The 18,970-nt window shown below is 34.1% G+C and overlaps 1 protein-coding gene across 1 annotated transcript in view; it reads right to left on the bottom strand.

Annotated features, from left to right (window-relative positions):
* Positions 1–18,970, bottom strand: part of LOC120607731 (uncharacterized) — a 223,827-nt gene that overhangs the window by 110,321 nt on the left and 94,536 nt on the right. Inside the window, exons 11-12 of the mRNA XM_039869492.1 lie at positions 13,088–13,351; positions 10,665–10,875 (exon numbers count right to left, since the gene is read on the bottom strand). Of these exons, the coding sequence (XP_039725426.1) occupies positions 10,665–10,875; positions 13,088–13,351 (475 nt within the window). The remainder of the gene's footprint in view (positions 1–10,664; positions 10,876–13,087; positions 13,352–18,970) is intronic.

The following is an 18,970-nucleotide window of genomic DNA, read 5'->3' as shown; positions in this document are numbered from 1 at the left end:
TGCTATGGTGATCTGGAGACACATTTGTTTTGGAGACTGTGTACCAACCACACACACATACACACACACAAAATCATGGACAAGCTAAATTGTCATTCAAGAACAAGTCTTCTGGCTTCAGGTTAAAGATGGTGGAGTAAAAAGATCCTGAACTCACCTCCTCTCATTAATACCCAAACTACAACTTCATATAGAACAGCTGTCTCTGAGAACCATCTAAAGACTAGCAGAACAGATTTTCTACAACTGAGGATACAAAGAAAATCACACTGAGATAGGTGGGTAGGAAGGGTCGAGACTCCATCTAGTCAGAACCCACCCTTCCCGCCCAACCCCCCTCATACACACACACCTGGTGTGGTGACTCACAGTGAGCGGGAGGAATATCACAGCCTTGGAGGTTCTCCCCTAAAGAGCATGGGGTCCAAGTTACAACCTGGGAGACCTGTACTGGGAAGAGGAGTCCCATAACATCTGGCTTTGAAAACCAGAGTGGCTTATGTCTGGGAGAGCCAAAAGGCTGTAGGAAACCAAGGTCTACTCTCTCTAAGTCCCAGCACAGGGGTAGCAGTTTCAAAGCACCTGGGTAGGTGATACATTGTGTAATTTTAGGGTATATACTGGAGAGACAGGGATCTATTGGAATTTTATCCAGGGACAGACATGCTGGTGGGTGCCATTTTTCTCCCTTTTTAAAAAAATTTCCTTCCACCTTTGGTCTGATACTGGCAGGCACTATTTCTGACACACTTCATTAACCTTGCTAATACTGTTCATTTCTCTGAGCACTCACCCTGGCTGGTACCTTTCCAAAGGGGATCCTGACCTGCCACGTTCGGTGAGTGGCATTAGTCAGTACTGGTATCCCCCAAAACTTGGCAGCCTCATTCAGCATCAGCATGCAGCAGTATGTCTGCAACAGTTGAGGCTGGGCCTCACAGCCAGCCACACCAGAGGCCCATCCTGCATACCAGTGTACCAGCAGTAGTTGCAGCCAACTGCACTGGAGGTAGAGGGCTCTCATGCACACCAGCGTATTGACAACAGTAGTGGCCCAGCTACAATAGGAGGCCACACTAGTCCACAAAGGGAACACCTCACGAGCATCTGGGTCTGTTGATCAAGGGGCATTTGCACAGGACACCTTCTACATAAGTCCACTTTTTCAAGACCAGGAGACATAGATGATCTACCTACTACATAGAAACAGACAAAATGAGAAGACAAAAGAATATGTTTAAAAAAAAAAAAGACAAAAACCAAGAAAAAGAACTATATAAAAAAGAAACAGAGGTAAGCTGTTTACTAGATAAAGAGTTCAAAATAACACTCATAAAGATGCTCATCAAACTCTGCAAAACAGTGGGTCAATTCAGTGAGAACTTCGACAAAGAGAGAAGTAATGCAAAAAAGAAACAATCAAAACTGAAGAATATAACAAATGAAATAAAAAATACACTAGAGGGAATCGACATCAAATCAGATGATGCAGAAGAATGGATCAGCCATCAGAAAGAAAGGAGAGTGGAAATCACCCAATGAGAAGTGCAAAATGAAAAAACAATTTTAAAAAATGAGATAGCATAAAGGACCTCTGGAACAACATCAAGCATACTAACATTCAGATCATAGGGAGTCTGGAAGAGAAGAGAGAGAAAGGGACAGAAAACCTAGTTGAAAAAATAATGGCTGAAAATTTTCCTAACTTGGCAAAGGAAACAGACATCCAGGAAGCATAGAGAGTTCTAAAAAAGATAAACCCAAAGAGACCCACACCAGGACACATCATAATTAAAACATCAAAAGTTAAAAATAAAGAGAGAGTCTTAAAAGCAGCAAGAGAAAAACAACTAGGTATGTAAAAGAGAACCTCTGTAAGGCTATTAGCTGAATTTGCAGCCGAAACTTTTCAGGCCAGAAGAGAGTAGCACAAAATATTCAATATGATTAAAGGAAAAAAACCCTACTCTACCTGGCAAGTGTATCATTTAGAATTAAAGGAAAGATAGAGAGTTTTCCAGACAAGCAAAAGCTAAGATTTCATCACTACTAAAGCCGCATTGCAAGAAATGTTAAAGAGAATTCTTAAAGGAAAAAAGAAAAGGCCATCTAGACAAAATCAACAAGGAAACAATTGGCCTTAACTGACTTATTAGACTAGTTGGGCTTATAGATAAATACAGAATGTTCCATTTAACAACAGTAGAATACACATTCTGTTTAAGTACACATGAATATTTTCCAGGATGCATCACAGGCCACAAAACAAGTCTCAATAAATTTAAGAAGACTGACATCATATCAACATCTTTTCTGACCACAGCAGTATAAAACTAGAAATCAATTATCAGAGGAAAACTGGAAAAAAATATACATGGAGGCTGAACAACACACTACTAAACAACCAGTGGGTCAGTGAAGAAATCAAAGAGGAAATCAAAAAATACCTTGAGACAAATAAAAATGGGAACAGCATTACAAAATCTATGGGACACAGCAAAAGCCTTTCTAAAAGGGAAGTTTATAGCAATATAGGACTACCTCAAGAAATAAAAAAAAAAAAATCTCAGATACTCTAACCTTACATTTAAAGGAACTAGAAAAAGAAGAACAAACAAAGCCCAAGCTAGTAGACGGTAGGAAATAAAGACCAGAGCAGAAGTAAATGAAATTGAAATCGGAGACCTCACTTTCCCTGATTTCAAACTATACTACAAAGCTCCAGCAATCAAAACAGTATGGTACTGGCAGAAAAATGCACATAGATCAATGGAACAGAATAGAGAGTCCAGAAATAAATCCATGCTTATATAACCAATTAAATTTACAACATAGGAGGCAAGAATATGAAATGAGAAAAAGTCTTCAATAAATTGTGTTGAAAAAAATAAACAGCTACATGCAAAAAAAATAAAACTGAACCATTTTCTTACACCATATACAAAATAAACTCAAAGGATTAAAGATTTAAATGTGGAATCTGAAACTATAAATCTCCTAGAAGAAAACATATGCAGTAAACTCTTTGACATTGGTCTTAGAAATATATTTTTGGCTATGTGTCCTCAGGCAAGGGGAACAAAATAAAAATAAAAAATAAATGAGATTACATTAGACCAAAAGCTTTTTTACAGGAAAAGAAACCATCAACAAAATGAAAGACAACCAACTGAATAGGGGAAGATACATGCAAATAATATACCTGATAAGAGGTTAATATCCAAAATAAATAAAAAACATATATAACTGGATATCAAAAAAATAATAATAATGCAATTCAAAAACTATGCAGAAGATCTGAATAGACATTTCTCCAAAGAAGACATGTAAATGGTGAACAGACACATGAAAAGGTGTTCATCTTCATTAATTATCAAAGAAATGCAGGTGAAAACCACAATGAGATATTACCTCACACCTGTCAGAATGGCTATTGTCAAAGACAAGAAACAAGTTTTGGCAAGAATGTGGAAAAAAGAGAACCATTCTGCACTGTTGGTGGGATTGGCATAGCTACTGTGGAAAACAGTATGAAGGTTCCTCAAAAAATTTAAAATAGAAGTACCATACGATTCAGCAATTCCAGTTCTGGGCATTTATCCTAAGAAAACAAAAAAAAACTAATTCAAAACGATAGACGCACCCCTATGTTCATTGCAGCATTATTTATAATAGTCATGGAAGCAACCTAGGTGTCCATCAATAGATGAATGGATAAAGGTGTGGTGTGCATATACAATGGAATATTGCTCGGCCATAAAAATGAATGAGATTTTGCCATTTGCAACAACATGGATGGACCAAGATGGTGTTATACTAAGTGAAGAAAGACGAATATTGTATCATTTCACTTATAGGTAAACTCTAGACTAAACAAATGAACGATCAAAATCAAAATGAACAGATTCATAGAGAACAAACTGATAGTTGCCAGAGGGTTAGGTGGTGCGTACACTGAGCAAAAAATGTTGAAGGGAATTAAGAGGTGCAAATTTATAGTTATAAATATGTCCTGGGGATGACTTGAATGCACATACCAACAGACTTAAATATGTAAAGCAATATCTGATAGAATTACAGGGGAAAATGGATAGATCTAGTCATAACTGGTAATTTCACACTGATCTATCAAATAAATAAAACTGAAGATAAATGAGTTAAGCTTTCATATCAAGGAGATTAAAAAGTAACCCCAAAGAAAACCTGAATAAAATAGGAGCAAGAAAATAATAAAGCTAAGAATGATGAATAAAGCTAAGAGCATAAACACATAGAAAATAAAACTCATTGAAGAGTCTTAACAGAGGAAGTAGTATATATATATTTTTTAAATGAATAAAAATATAAAACTCAAGACTGATAAAGCAAAGAAGGCATGATTAATCAATACTAGAAATAAAAAGAATATAACTATAAATTTAGTGTTATTTTAAAATTATAATAGTATTTTTATGTATGTTCTTAGATATACATAAAATATCTATTGAATAATATATTTTAAAAAACTGATTTACTCAAGGGAGAAGAACTAGGTCACTGGGGGAAGCAGAAGTGGGAGGCAGGTTTTATTTTAAACAATGTGAATATATCACTTATACCCCCAAAAATGTAAGGAAATGAAATAAATTTGAAAAGATAATAAAATACTATGACTAAGGTAATCTAATTAGTTTTTATAAGAATTAATAATAGAATAATTAAATAATAAAAGACAATCAAAAATTAAATCACAAATCAAGTATTTTCCTTTGTCTAAAAGTCCATTTTGTCTGAAGTATTGTACCTCAGCTTTCTTTTTTTTTTTCATTTGTGTGGAATATCTTTTTTTATCCCTTTTCTTTCAATCTATGTGTGTCTTTCCATTTGAACTTGGTCTCTTGTAGGCAGCAGATATATGGGTCTTGTTTTCTTATCCATTCAGCCACCCTATGTCTTTTGATTGGAGCATTTAATCCATTTACATTTACAGTAATCATGGATCAATATGCAGTTATTGTCATTTGTAGGGTTAACTCAAAATACAGTACTGGTCTCCCTGTGGCAGCAGCTTAAACTGGAGCAGAAATTCCAACCCCTGCTCAACTGGCAGATGGCTATCTGCACCCTGGAAGGGATCTCAAGCAGAGGACACTCTCGACCCTTGGTTCCATGCCTGGCTTTTTGTGGCGCCAGGACACATACAAAATATTCACCCAGATAGTCAAGACCAATTTGCCTTTACCTGGGAAGGACAACAATGGACCTTCACTGTCCTACCGATGGATTATATCCATAGCCCTACTATTTGCCATGGTTTTGTGGCTGAGAATTTGACTGGCTGTATTTCAAATATATTCATATATTTGCTGATCTAAAGGATGTTAATTACTTACTTATTAACTGCCATTAGAAATTGAAGTCTCTGAGAGTTAAGAATTTGTATTACATTTGAAAGGGAAATGTATGTGTTTAGTAACAGAAAGTATAAGGTATAGATGTTTTTTTTTAAAGGTTAAAGGAAAGTAGTTGTCCTCAAGTTGTTTTTTTCTAATGAATAAGAAGAGGCAAACCAAAGGGATGAAGAAAATTACAGAAGGTCTGTGAAGAGAAATCTTGAAAGAGAAAACTTTATATATGGTTAAGCTAAACAAAAATTAGAAATAAATTTAAATGTCAAAAGCAGGCTAATACAAAATCAGAGTTGTGTTTTCTCCCTCTGCTAAATAAGAGAGTTTCTTGGACTACTGGTCTGCTACTAATATTATGGAAAAGGTTTCTGCCTGAAGAAAACAAAGATTCTGTGTTTTATCAAAATGATTTTCCATGTTTTATGTTGTCTGAATCAGGCCTTTGGCTACTGAAGGAAATTGTATCTCCACAATAGTAAGAACTAAGTTTTGCTAATAATTATGCAGAATTAGGGTATTTCTTTTCCTCCCTACTTACTCCTCCAGAATCCAAACACTTTTAATGAGTAAGTATTCTTACTTTTGTGGCAATGTGATTTTTTGCATAAGTTCAATAAGAATCTGTTCTCTTTATAATGGGACATGATTGGGGACTAGTTTTTATTACCAAGGCTCTGAGTGGAACATCATATTTGAAAGGAATTCAGAAACTCGGATGTGACCAAACAACTTTAAGGAATTAAGATGGACTTACGGAAGCCAAAAAAAGCCTTTGGAAATATTGGCCTGGTTTCCAGCAGCCTTTCCATGTGAGTAAAGAATGTCACTTCTTGGCAGGTGCAAGAATCTAAAGATTATTTTGGAGATCTCAGGGAGAGAAGAACTCACCCGAAACCTATAGGTATTGCAGGCATCCTCTGAGGGCAAGTCCTTGCCTTGGCTTTTCTGGACTTGAAGAGGCCTTTTAAGTTCAATCCAAAGATTCCTTGTAAAATTCCAGCAAAGCAGAATTAAAAGTGCCTATCTGGTTAATTACTATTCTTGCTGAGCTAATGCAAATGATCAGGCCAAGTTTATTGAAATGACTTATTTTACAAGTGAATGAGCCTTTATTTGACTATATTAGGTAAAAATAGTGGTAGTTGGAGAGGAAAGAAAAAACATGTTTCGATAAAAATTAAAATATGTAAACATTACATTTTTATGCTATTCATTGTTTTTTAGGTTTTATTTTGTTTTCTACTTGTAAATTGGACTGGGTCCTGAATTGTTCTAGTTTCCTCTATCTGTCTATGGCTCTTCGAACATATTTTTGATTTGTAATTTTTCTCCCATCTAGGAATTATTGAAATCTATAACTGCTTTTTTCAAGCCATGCAAGCTAAAAAAGGACAATCTGATATAAAATTCGAGAGATTGTCACAATGGCTCATGTTTGAACAATCTTGGTGACTGTCGCTGTGTGGGCCACGCAAAGAGTTTGTCTTGACATCTGAAGACATCATCAGGGACATTTCAAGTTGCAGGAGATGCTATCAGCCTTATATCCAGAAATCTTTACTGACAGCCTTACAAACTCAGAAGCTGGTTTATAATTTGCCCTGATTATTAACCTTTGTTTTTCTCTTGTTTTCATAGACAAAAGAGTCATCTATGCAGTGGCTAACACAACTTGCTAAATCTGTAGTAACACCTCTGGGGAAGTTGAGATTCAAATAAATCGAATCATGCAGAAGGCTACTTAGTATTCATAGTAAACCAAAAACTAAGGTATGTTCTATTGAATGTAGGACAGTTTCATTCCTCTAATCTCTAATTTTTATCAGAAAGCAGCCAGAGCAGTTGTTGTCTCTCTTTTCTCAAGATTGAGGAATGATTAGGAGACTGGGGGGAGTTGTAACAGAAATTGTAGCCTCGCATATTGCAGCACTTGGAGCAAACCCCTTAACCACGTGGTGGCCCTCCTTGGGCTCTTGGGGCCATTACCTGGTAACAGACTGCTTTGTTTATGTGTGTACTATTAGGGTTAGGATGTAGTCTTTATTGTATTTGTGATATATGGATGCAATACACAAATGCTCTAACCACCAGGGCTCTCTATCCTGAAGAACTGGCATAAAAAATGTGAGGTGGAGGAGCTATGGCAGGGTAGAGTGTAGGGTTAACTCAGAACAAAGCCCCTCTGCATACTCAGAAGACTGATAGCTGCCCAGCTAGCAGCCAAAGAAGGCAATGCACAAAGAGCTTTCAGCAGTGCCTACTCCCAAGGACGTTTTCTGCTGCTCCCATGGACGTTTTCTGCTCCTGTAACCAAGCAGCACAGCTTGCTCCCATCCATCTGAGAAGGCGGCTGCTCCCCCAATGAGATAATCCCTCCCTCTGCTTGTGTGAATAAAAATCTCTGCTTGCTCTTGGTCAGCAGCTTTATTCCTGTAGCTTTGACCAGCCACTGCTGAAGCATCCCTGCCTGTGAGTAATTCTCATCCCTCTGGTCCTCCTGGTGGTTCTTCCAGTTATCTAAATCCAGGTGCAAGTTCCAGGCCTGGGGCTTCTACATTATACCATTTTATTTTTCATATTTTTTATCTTTCTTTTAAAATTTTTCCTTAAAGAAGTCTTTTAATAATTCTTGTATTATTGCTTTGGTGGTAATGAACTCCTTTGACTTTTCTTGTCTGGGACACTCTTTACCTGTCCTTTGATTCTAAATGATAGCTTTACTAGGTAGAGTAATTTGGGTTATAGGTTCTTGCTTTTCATTATTGAATATTTTGTGCCACTCCCTTATGGTCTGCAAAGTTTCTGTGATAAATCACCTGACAGTCTTATGAGAGCTGCCTTATAGCTAACTAACTGCTTTTCTCTTGCTGCTTTTAAGGTTCTCTCTTTGTCATTAACTTTTGGCATTTTAATTATAATGTGTCATGGTGTGGGCCTCAAGAGCAAAGAAAGACTGAGCAATTCCATTTCTGGGTATTTATCTGAAGAATTCAAAACACTAATTAAAAAACAAAAACAAAAACAAAAACATATGCATTCCCATGTTCACTGCAGCATTATTTACAATAGTGAAGATATGAAGGCAACCTGTGTCCATCAACAGAAGAATGAATAAAGAAGAGGTGGTACATATACATAATGAACTATTACTTGACCATAAAAAGTATGAAATCTTGCCATCTGCAGCAATATGGATGGACCTAGAGGGTATTTTGCTAAGCAAAACAAGTCAGATAGAGAAAGACAAACATCACATGATTTCATTCATATGTGGAATCCAAAAACAATAAAACAAAATAAATGAACAAACAAAATAGAAATAAAATCATAGATACAGAGAACATTTTGATGGTTGCCAGATGGGAGGGGAGTTGTGGAGATGGGTGGAAAAGGGGAAACGATTAAGATTTGCAAATCGTCAGTTATAAAAACAGTCATGGGAATGTAGAATACAACATACGGGATGTAGTCAAAAATATTGTAATAAGTATATATGATATCAGATGAGTACTAGACTTATCAGGGTGATTACTTCATAAGTCATTTAAATGTCTAATCACTATGTTGTACACTTGGAACTAGTGTAATATTGTATGTCAACTGTAACTGAAATAAAAATTATTTAAAAAAAAGAGATCAAGTATTTCCCACCACTCGTTCCACCTAAAAGAAGGCACCAGAATGCTTACAAATCAATGAGAAAAAAAAAAAATGACCCAAAGGAAAAGTGTACACAGCAGAGGAACAAGCGATTTACAAAATATAAAACTCAAATGGTTAACAAAACTATGTGAAAAAAAATGTTCAAATTTACCTGTATTCAGAGACATTCTAATTAAAATAAAAAGATATCATTTCACTGCAATCGAACTGGCAAAACTGACATTAACAAGGATTGATAAAATATGAGCCAAAGAAACTCTCCCACATAGCTGTTAGGAGGATAAACTAACACAACTACTTTGGATTACAATGAGTTACTACGCTGTAAATGTAGGACGTGTATGTGCTATGATTCAGTGTTCATATACTCTAGTGAAATTCACACCCATTATACAAAGAGGGCAGGTCCAAGAATGATCATTGTAGCCTTGTTTTCAATAGAGTAAAACTGGAAACAACATAAATAAGAATAAATAAATTTTGTTACAATCATGTAAAGGAATTCTATACAGCAATAAAATCAATAAACCAGAAATGCATATAATATGTGTATACGTGTGTGTGTAAATCTCAAAGGCAATGTTGAGAAAAAATAAAGTTGCAGAAATAGATGTAAAGTATGATATATTTATATAAACTGTTAACACATAGAAAAGATATTATGCATTGTTTATATGTATGAAGAAAATGTATTAAAATATACATTTAAAAGATCAATAATAAGTCTAAGAGGGCTGGGATAGAATCAAGCTGCAGTTCACAGAGAGCTTTAATTACATATGTTATTTTTTGAAATTAAAGATATAAAACAAATATGGCAAAATAGCAAGTGCATGTGTCATTTTCTGTACAGTCTGTTTAAAATAATTGATAATTTCAAAAATAAAAAATAAACTGCTTACTACAGTGCCTGGCACATTAAAAACATGCAATGCATGTGTTTATTATTACTGGTAATATTTTTATTGTTAGTATTATGCTGATAATAATATAATTGCTATTATTACTGCAACTGCTATCAATTCATCCCCTACAATTATTACTAACACTATTATTTCTGCTAGAGTATGTACCCCACTAAAGTACCTATCATGAATCTTTTGGTAAATAAAAGAATTCTTTTGCAAAAAATAATAATCTGTTTGATATCTTTTCTAAATTGAAAATTGTGTACATTGAATATTTCAATTGAATATTTAGTGCTTGATTAAACCAATCTCTGTAAACAAACAAATAAACTATTATTTGAGAAACTTTCTCTGAGAACATTTTCTCTTTCATGGCCATTTGTTGGTTACCACCCTTGTAAGCATGCAAACAAAAATAAAATCTAGAACTAAGAGCCAAAAAAAGTCAAATTGTCCTCCAAAAACCTGAAAAAATATTTTAAAACAATAATGGAAAAAATTTGTGTTTACATCAAGTAATTTAATTATGTGATTGTTATGCAACATGAGCATTAATATTCTTATAGATGATTACATTTTCTTTAAACAGCACGGTATAGAACAAAATGCATTAATAATTAAAATGTACTTCCTAGTTTTATGTACTATAATACAACTTAAAATATTAGTAATAGAATACTGGGGGGTGGGGAGGATGTCAACTAACCCTGTGAAGAGTATAATGATGATTTAGCTTCATCATCCATTGGTGCACAAATGTTTCTTTCTTTTTCTTTCTCTGAAAGTCCAGTTGTATTTGCCAGGCCTGATTCTGCTTTCTCCGCTTCAGCCATTAAACAAACTGGAAATTCAAGGGAAAGCTGAGTATGTCTTCCATGGGTTTTTTGATCATCCAAACACAGAGGAAGTTTAATTACCTATTGAGATAAATCTGTTATCTAAACTGTTGAAAATATTACACATACAGATAATTTTCTCTGGAAGAATAATACAATTCACAAAATCCAAAAGGTCAATGATGAAGTCAGTTTGTCAAATCTTATATTTGCTTTTGTTTGGTTGTGTTATAAAAAATGAACATATTTTATATTAACCAATTGACATAATTGTCTCAGATATTGCCATTGCTCTATATGTTTATTAGTTTTTTCTTTGTCTTACTTATAATGTTTTATAATTTCTTCTTCCAAATAACATTGTTTATCTAATAGTCATATTGGGATGGAATTAATAAATATTCATTCATTATTAATACCAAGAAAAAATATTTTAAATCAAAAATAAGTAATGATAGTGGAAAATCTAGTAGTGAATATATGGGCTTTTACTATGCAATTTTTTCAACTTTGGCTGTTTTAAAATTTGAATAATAAAGTGCTTGGTGGACATAATCAGTAACAGGAAATGAAATATTCAGAAAAGTGAGAAATCTATAGAAAAGATTTTCTTGGAAAAAGTAAAAGGCTGTTTTGCTTGCATTCTCTCTTAGATTTTTTTTCACATATGCCATGGGGGACTGAATTGGAGTAGTTCTCTAGTCTCTTCATTCACAGTCAGGGTTTTTTTAGCCTGAGCTTTGGTCATAAAAACACCATGGTAGAACATGTGAGGTCATGTCTAAACCACGTTCTGCCAGCTCATATCTGACTGACAATTTCCTTCCCATCACAGACATAGGAAGAAAATAATCAGGATTTATCTGACTATATATATTTTTCCTTTAATCTCTTCTAGGGCTGCAATGCAAATACTACCTTTCTGTTTCGATATCTGTTTTATCTATCTTTTCTGAATAAGAATAAGTTATTCTTATCCTGAGTAACTCTAAAAGGAGTACTCAAAATTTATATTTATTTATTCAGAAATTTTTGCATTTGAGAAAACTCACATCAGAAAAATCTACATACAGTCATATGCCGCATAATAATGTTTCAGTCAAAGCCTGGCTACATATATGACCGTGGTCCCATGAGATTATAATGGAGCTGAAAATTTCTTATCGCCTAGTGACATCATAGCTGTTTAAAGGTTTTGTTGCAACACATTAGACATGTTTGTGGTGATTCTGGTACACACAAATCTACTGTAGTGCCAGTCACAAAAAAATTATAGCAAATATAATTATGCATAGTACATAATACTTGAAAATGATAATAAATGACTGTTACAGGTTTATGTTTTACCATATTACACTTTCTATTATTATTTTTATAGTGTATTCTTTCCATTTATTAAAAAAATTGTTATAAAACAGTGTTCCGTGTTATGCTGGCGGTAGCCTCATACATCTTCTGTTTACCATCTTTTGATTGCATCATTTTCTCTTGTGCTTCATAAATGACTGTTGTTTCATACAGTAACATGCTGTACAGGTTGCAGCCAAGGAGCAACAGGGTATACCATGTAGCCTAAATGTGTAGTAAGCTGTACCATCTAGGTTTGTGTAAGTGAGCTCTATGATGTCCAATGACAAAATCATTTAACAACAGATTTTCACAATATATCCCCATTGTTAACCAGCATATGACTATATTTTAGAATTTCACATTAAGAGGAAAATAAGATTTCAAGATGATAATTTTTGTTTCATCTTAATGAAAGAGAAACATCAACATTTCTACTAATTCTACCTTATAATCAGAAAATTGTATATCTTCCATAATAGTACTATTTTCATTAATAAGATTTAATTATCACCTCTCCTTAAATTTACAGAAGGAGAAAATTCCTGTTATTGTCTATTATATAAGAATGTCAGTGGACAATTCCATCTATCTGTAGTGGTTGGTCCTAGTTGATAAATCTAAGTTGAAAAAGCTAGTTGATCCTGCTGATAAATCTTAATATTACTTCTTGACAAAGTTTTTTTTCTTTTTTTTTAAGTAGGGAGCTATAGAGAAAAAAGAAAAATTTTAATAATGTGTTAAAAAATCAAGTAGATTTTACTGAAATCAAGTAATTCTAATGCTGTTTATCAAGTAACCATTTTCCTTAAGACAAATTACTTTTACAGGTTTATAATACTTATTGAAATTTTCAATAGCATGAGAGGAAGCTAAAGGCTAGAAAAAAAGCAGCTTTTGGAAAAATCTTAAATTCTTTTTTCACTTACGAAATCATATTGCAAACCTGAAAATAGAGATTGCAGAGCCAGTGGTCCAAATCAAGGCAAATCAAATCTTCAATTTTCCTGAAGTTGTTAAGTTTCTGGTCATAATGTCCTCGGAGAAGGGGACACTTGAATTTTCCCTCTACTACATTAAAGTTGTTATCACACAATGGGAAGGCTGCCCAGCCTACAACCTGGTCGAGACAAGCATACTTTCCACGAAGAAGAAAGAGTTCAAATAAGAAAGCCATACCGAGTTTCACATCTTTCTTAGGCGGGAGTACCTAGGAAAGATATTAAGACAAAGGGAGATTAGGACGCTTGCATTTAGAAACAGACCATTTCAGTGATACTTATAGATAATTTAAAGTTAAGTAAAAGATTGGTTTGTACTTTTATTGTTTGCCTTTAAAAACTTGGCATTGGATGCATTTGCATAAGTAACCTTTCCAGTCCAAGATTGAGCAACCATACCACAATGAAAATGGGACCCAAACAACACAACACAAATTTGACCTTGTCAGTTCAAGATCTTGTACTTTATAAGCTTCAGGGATCAAATCTGTAATATAATAATGTGGTATACTACATTTTCGGTCCTTTTTGCTTGAACTGGTACCTCTATTGTATAAATAAATATTTCTATTTTTCATCATAATCATTGTTTTACTTGCCTGTCATTCATCTTTGTATCATTCATGTGCCCAGCACAAGTGCTTTGCACAGAAGAAATGCTTTTTAAATAAATGGCTGAACAAACTATGACACTCCAGAAAAAATAATCCTAGGGATAATGATAGCTTGAATTACCATTACAAGGCCCACCTCTTCAAGGAAAAAATAGTGTCCCATTTAATTTTGTGACTATCTTGTTTATTTCAGTTGACACTATAATGCACATCATTGTATAAGCAATTTGTCATGCTAAATAAATAGTGTGAGGCATAAAGATGGATGATATGATCAGATTGACCAAATCACTGTCCAAGTTTCCGGATATAGAGATGGAGCCTATTCTCAGACCTTAAAATTTTTTTTAGAAAAATGCAAACAAAAATAGCCTTTTTAAAACAGATTGTAGCCTTGAGTTTCTTTAAAAAGTTCTATGCAAAATAATTGTAAATAGGCAAAGATAGGGACTTGCCTAAGACTATTTTTAAAACTATATTTAGCCAAAAGTGCGTAGGCATATTTTATATGATTTATGTAACTATTCCAAGACTTAGTTTGTGTTTAAAATGAAACAGAAGCATCTGTTGAAAAATGCCATAACCCTGTGGCAGCTGCTATTAAACCATTAACAGGATCAGGTTTCATTTAAACCAGATTTACCATTTTCTACAACAGCCCATGGGAAAGCTAAAAACATTAGGCACAAATTACTGACAAGAGAGATTCTTAATCAAGCCATACTATTCATTTGGCTAGTTGGCTATGAGTAACCTTCGTGATAAGAAAATAAAGCTAGATGGGGAAGAGGAGAAAAAATGGAGTCAAAACCTGTTTTGGACCATCACTTAAAAATAAAGTTGAACTAATACTGTTACGGTAATTTCATTTATTTTAATCCCTGCATTTAGAAGTAAAAACTAATGCTCCTCTTACACTAACCTCATCTTACTCAGTGATATGTTCAAAATAGATAAAGTAATAATTTGCCTAGTACTGACTCAATTCTATTATTAATTTTCTCGTGGTCTTGGGCAAGTCATTTCTTTTTATATCTAAGTTTCCATGCACTCAAGTTTCCTCATTAATAAAAAAACAAGGATATAAGCATCTTTCTCACAGAGTTGATACAATTATCAACTTGGGTAATAAATAGAAAAATGTTCATAAAAATATGAAATGCACATAACTTATTATTTTAAGACTTTATATCAACTATTTTTGAGATGACTTAGATTACAGTTTATTGAAATAATGAAGAAAGAAACATATTAAGGTTAAAGCTCATCTATAAACATATAAAACACTTTTATATCATTTTGAACATGAGAAACAGTTCAAGGCTACAAACATAACCTAGTAGCACCACATGACACTGTGTCACGTGTAAGGATGTAAATAAGAAGCCAGAGCTCATGCACAAAAGGAAGTTTATTTCCACCCATTTTACAAGATAGAGAAGTCACATGCAACTACCCTGAGAGCTCCTAAAAATGTAAGCACATAAACAAGACTAAATCTAGTCATTGATATTGATTGAAAAGGAGGATGAGTCACATGCTATCAAATAAAGGCATTCACTTTATCTGACAACAGTTGTCTTGCCTTATGCATTCTTTTAGTGCCTTTTCCTTGCTGTGTATTGTAGAAGAGATCTTTTTTCCTGTAATGTGTAGCTTGGGACTCATTCTTTTCCTCTTTGACAAGAAAAGGTCACTAAGTTTTATTGTACCTCTGAGAGGACCCTCTCCACATACCTAAATATTTCTATAGGTACCTTATGATGTGACATTTCCATGTGTATTTTTCAGTATCTTTGTAATTGAATACTATATGGTAAGGGAAACAAATGTATCAGTCTCCAGTCAACTACCAAAACCATCTCATCATGAGAATCCTGTTGTTGGAGGTCATAATGTCCTCGGAGAATCTTTACATTCTGAGTACCATGAAGAGCATTCTTTTTGAAGGAAGAGATAGTGCAGAGCTGCATTTTACTGCATAATAATGATGCATTTGAGTTTCATATCATGGAAAATATATGTGAAGGGTAATGGAAAACAAGTAGAATCCAAGAAGCAAACAAGGATTTTGAAGGCTGAATTTACATGGAGGATTGGAAGAGAAAACAAAATTCTTTCCACTTGGACACAAAATACTTTTAAATTAAAGCAACTCAAGAAGGATTAGGGTAGCCTTACAAAATGAAAATACATATCGATGAAGTATTCTTCAGTTTTCTGGTCTTTCTGAAATTTTTATAATGACTATTACTTTTACAATCAGAAAAAAAGTTGATAAAATGATTTCAACAACAGAAAGCCTTCAAGGTGTTGCTTCTGGTTATGATGGAGATGGGCATGAATTCACCATAACTTGGAAAAAAAAACCAGTTAAACTACAGAATTATGTATATTTTTTAACCCATTGGGGAGTCAAAGACACAAAAAAATTTAGGGGAAACTAAATCTCAGAGAGGGATAAGCTCTTTATATATGAGCTAGGACAGCTCTAGGCAGCTATAATCCCAAGAAACAGGTGAAGGAGCAGAACTGTCATTGGTTGGGAGACTTTGCTGGTAAAAGAAGAAATTGGCTGAACTTTCAACAATCTTGGGCTAATGTGAAATACTGAATACAGATGAGCCCCAAACACAGAGCAAATCTTTACTATTCACCAGTTCTCAGCCTTAGGACTTTTACCCAGTGCTCAACATAATGTGAGCAATTAAGTCCGGGCTGGAAGTCAAAGAGAGATCTCCAGTGGCACAGAAATCTTGAGGCAGGGCTGGAGAGTAGAGCAGAATATCAGTTACATGGTGCTTGGATATCAAGCCCAGCTGAAAGGAAGAATCTTTCACATCTCGAAATTTTTGAAACCAGTGTTGAATTAAAACTAAAACTACAACCTAACTTCAATTTAGCTTAATTTTAATCAGAGAGATCAGTCCCTCACCTTATCTGCTTGACAGAGGCATCTTTTATTTTATTTTTTTCCACGAGAGATAAATATTTTCCACTTTGGTCTTTACATTTCATTTATACACGTCTGGCACACACATCTATGAGACCTTCATAGAAGCAGGAAGCTGTGATGTATAGACAAAAGGAAACACTCAATGGAAAATGCCCCACAGATGACCCAGATGTAGAATTAACAGACAAAAGACTTTAAACAATCATTATAATTAGGATAAAGAAAAAGAAGAAAACAACCAATAAAAAGGAAAAAAAAAACTAGGAGAAAACTTTAAAAAAGTCTTAGAACAGAAAAAAATACTTGAAATGAAAAATTCATTCAATGGACTTATCAGTAGAAATAAACATAGGGAAAAAAAAGAATAGATGAACTCTAAGAGAGATCAATAGCATATCCCAACTGAAGCTCAAAGGCAATAAGAATTAAAAAAAAAAAATTAGAGCATGTAAGATCTGTGGGACAATAATAAAGTTTAACATACATATAATTGGAGTTCTAAAAGGAAAAGAGAAAGACAATAGTACAGAAAACATCTTTGAAGATATAATGGCTGGGGATTTTCCAGAATTGATAAACGACTTCAATCCATAAAACCAAAAAGCTCAGAATCTTAAGAAGAAAAAATAAAAAGTAAATTCCTAGGCATATCCAAACCAATAAAACCAATAAAAATGAAATATAAAATCTATAATAGCTGATAGAAAAGTTTATCATTGGCTGTCCAAGAGTCATACTTAATCAAGTATCCATATGTCCTTAACAGGAAATCCTGAATTTAATATAAAAATATTTTATACTTATGGAAATTTTCATTTTCATTTTTTGCCACACTTTTTTGCTCTACACTCTGGCTATACAATTACTTTTATTTCTAGCACTGAACAAAAGGTTTCTAGAAACATTGGTTCAGCAAACTCAACTTTTTTGCTCCTTGGTAGGGTGTTTCTTGCCTTCTTGCCTAACTGGCATCATATTGCCACTTTATAATTACCATATAAATTATAATTCCTTAACATCACATTAAAGGCTCTAATGTAGCCTCACCACAATATAACCTAGTTTTATTTCCTATTTAACATATGTTTAAATAGATGTTAATATACATACATACTCACAGATATTAAATACTGTTGTCAAAATTATTTTCTCAAATACCTGACCATATGCATACACACACACACATGCACACACACACAGTTTATTTTCTCAGAACAGCCTCTTTATCAGGAAATTCCTCTTCCCTCCTCACCCCAGGTTTTGTTCATTGTAACCAAAGAATCTCGGGGTCTTCAGTTTAAACAAGACCTCTGAAATGATAATTTCTAATCTACAGTTTCTCAAACAGAAATACATGCAGAGATACTGGTGTGGCCCAGACATAAGCTAGGGGACTTGCATGTTTTCATAACAACTACTAAGATATTCTATGAATTTTAAAGTCCTTAATACTTAGAGTAAATCATAACAATAATAACAAAAGAATTGTAAATATACAATGACATCGGAAAAGCGCATTTTGAAAATTTTGTCAAAAAATACAGACTAATGAAAATACTGGTGTTATATACCACACAAATTTTGAGGAAGTGTTATATTCAGTCTTTTGCTCAGACATACTTTCTATAATCTACAAGACAGTTGTTCATGCTCTACCTGAAAGCTTCACCGATGGAAATGTTCACCAGTTCATAAGGTAAATCAATCCATGGATGAACAGTTCTAATTGTTAAAAACTTCCACTACCTCTTCTTGAGCAGCCATGGTGTCATTAATGCTTGGTGCATGGTATTAATCAATTATTTCCAGCTCTAAACCTAAGAATGTGGTAGGATTGCACCTTCAAAACCCTTTGTGATTAAATGGGCCATTTGACTAGTTCTGGATATAACATGTGCCATTTGGGGGCCAGAGCATTTACTGTTAATTCTAGACCCTCTAGACTTCTCTTTTCTTCTCCACTGCCACAATGACACTCCAGACGGTAATCTTTCAACCAATCTTTTACTTAGAATGAGAATGAGTAAACCAGAGCCTCTAGTTGTCCTTAAGTGAACATGTAGCTTGAATGAAAAATAAGCTTCTATTATGTTAAGCCACTGAGATGTTGGGGTTCTTTGCTACTATAGAATAACCGAGCTAATGCTGACCAATTCACTGGCCCTGCTCTGTCTTTATTCAAATTCAGTCTTAACTGTTCTATGAATGTGGTTATTGTGCCAAGATAGCTTCTGCACCATAGGTCTCAGTTACAAGAT

The sequence above is a fragment of the Pteropus medius genome, unplaced genomic scaffold, assembly GCF_902729225.1.
Source record: "Pteropus medius unplaced genomic scaffold, Ma_sr-lr_union100, whole genome shotgun sequence".
Lineage (NCBI taxonomy): Eukaryota > Metazoa > Chordata > Mammalia > Chiroptera > Pteropodidae > Pteropus > Pteropus medius.
The sequence above is the reverse complement of the archived record's forward strand: the minus strand, read 5'-3'. Positions and strand labels throughout refer to the sequence as shown.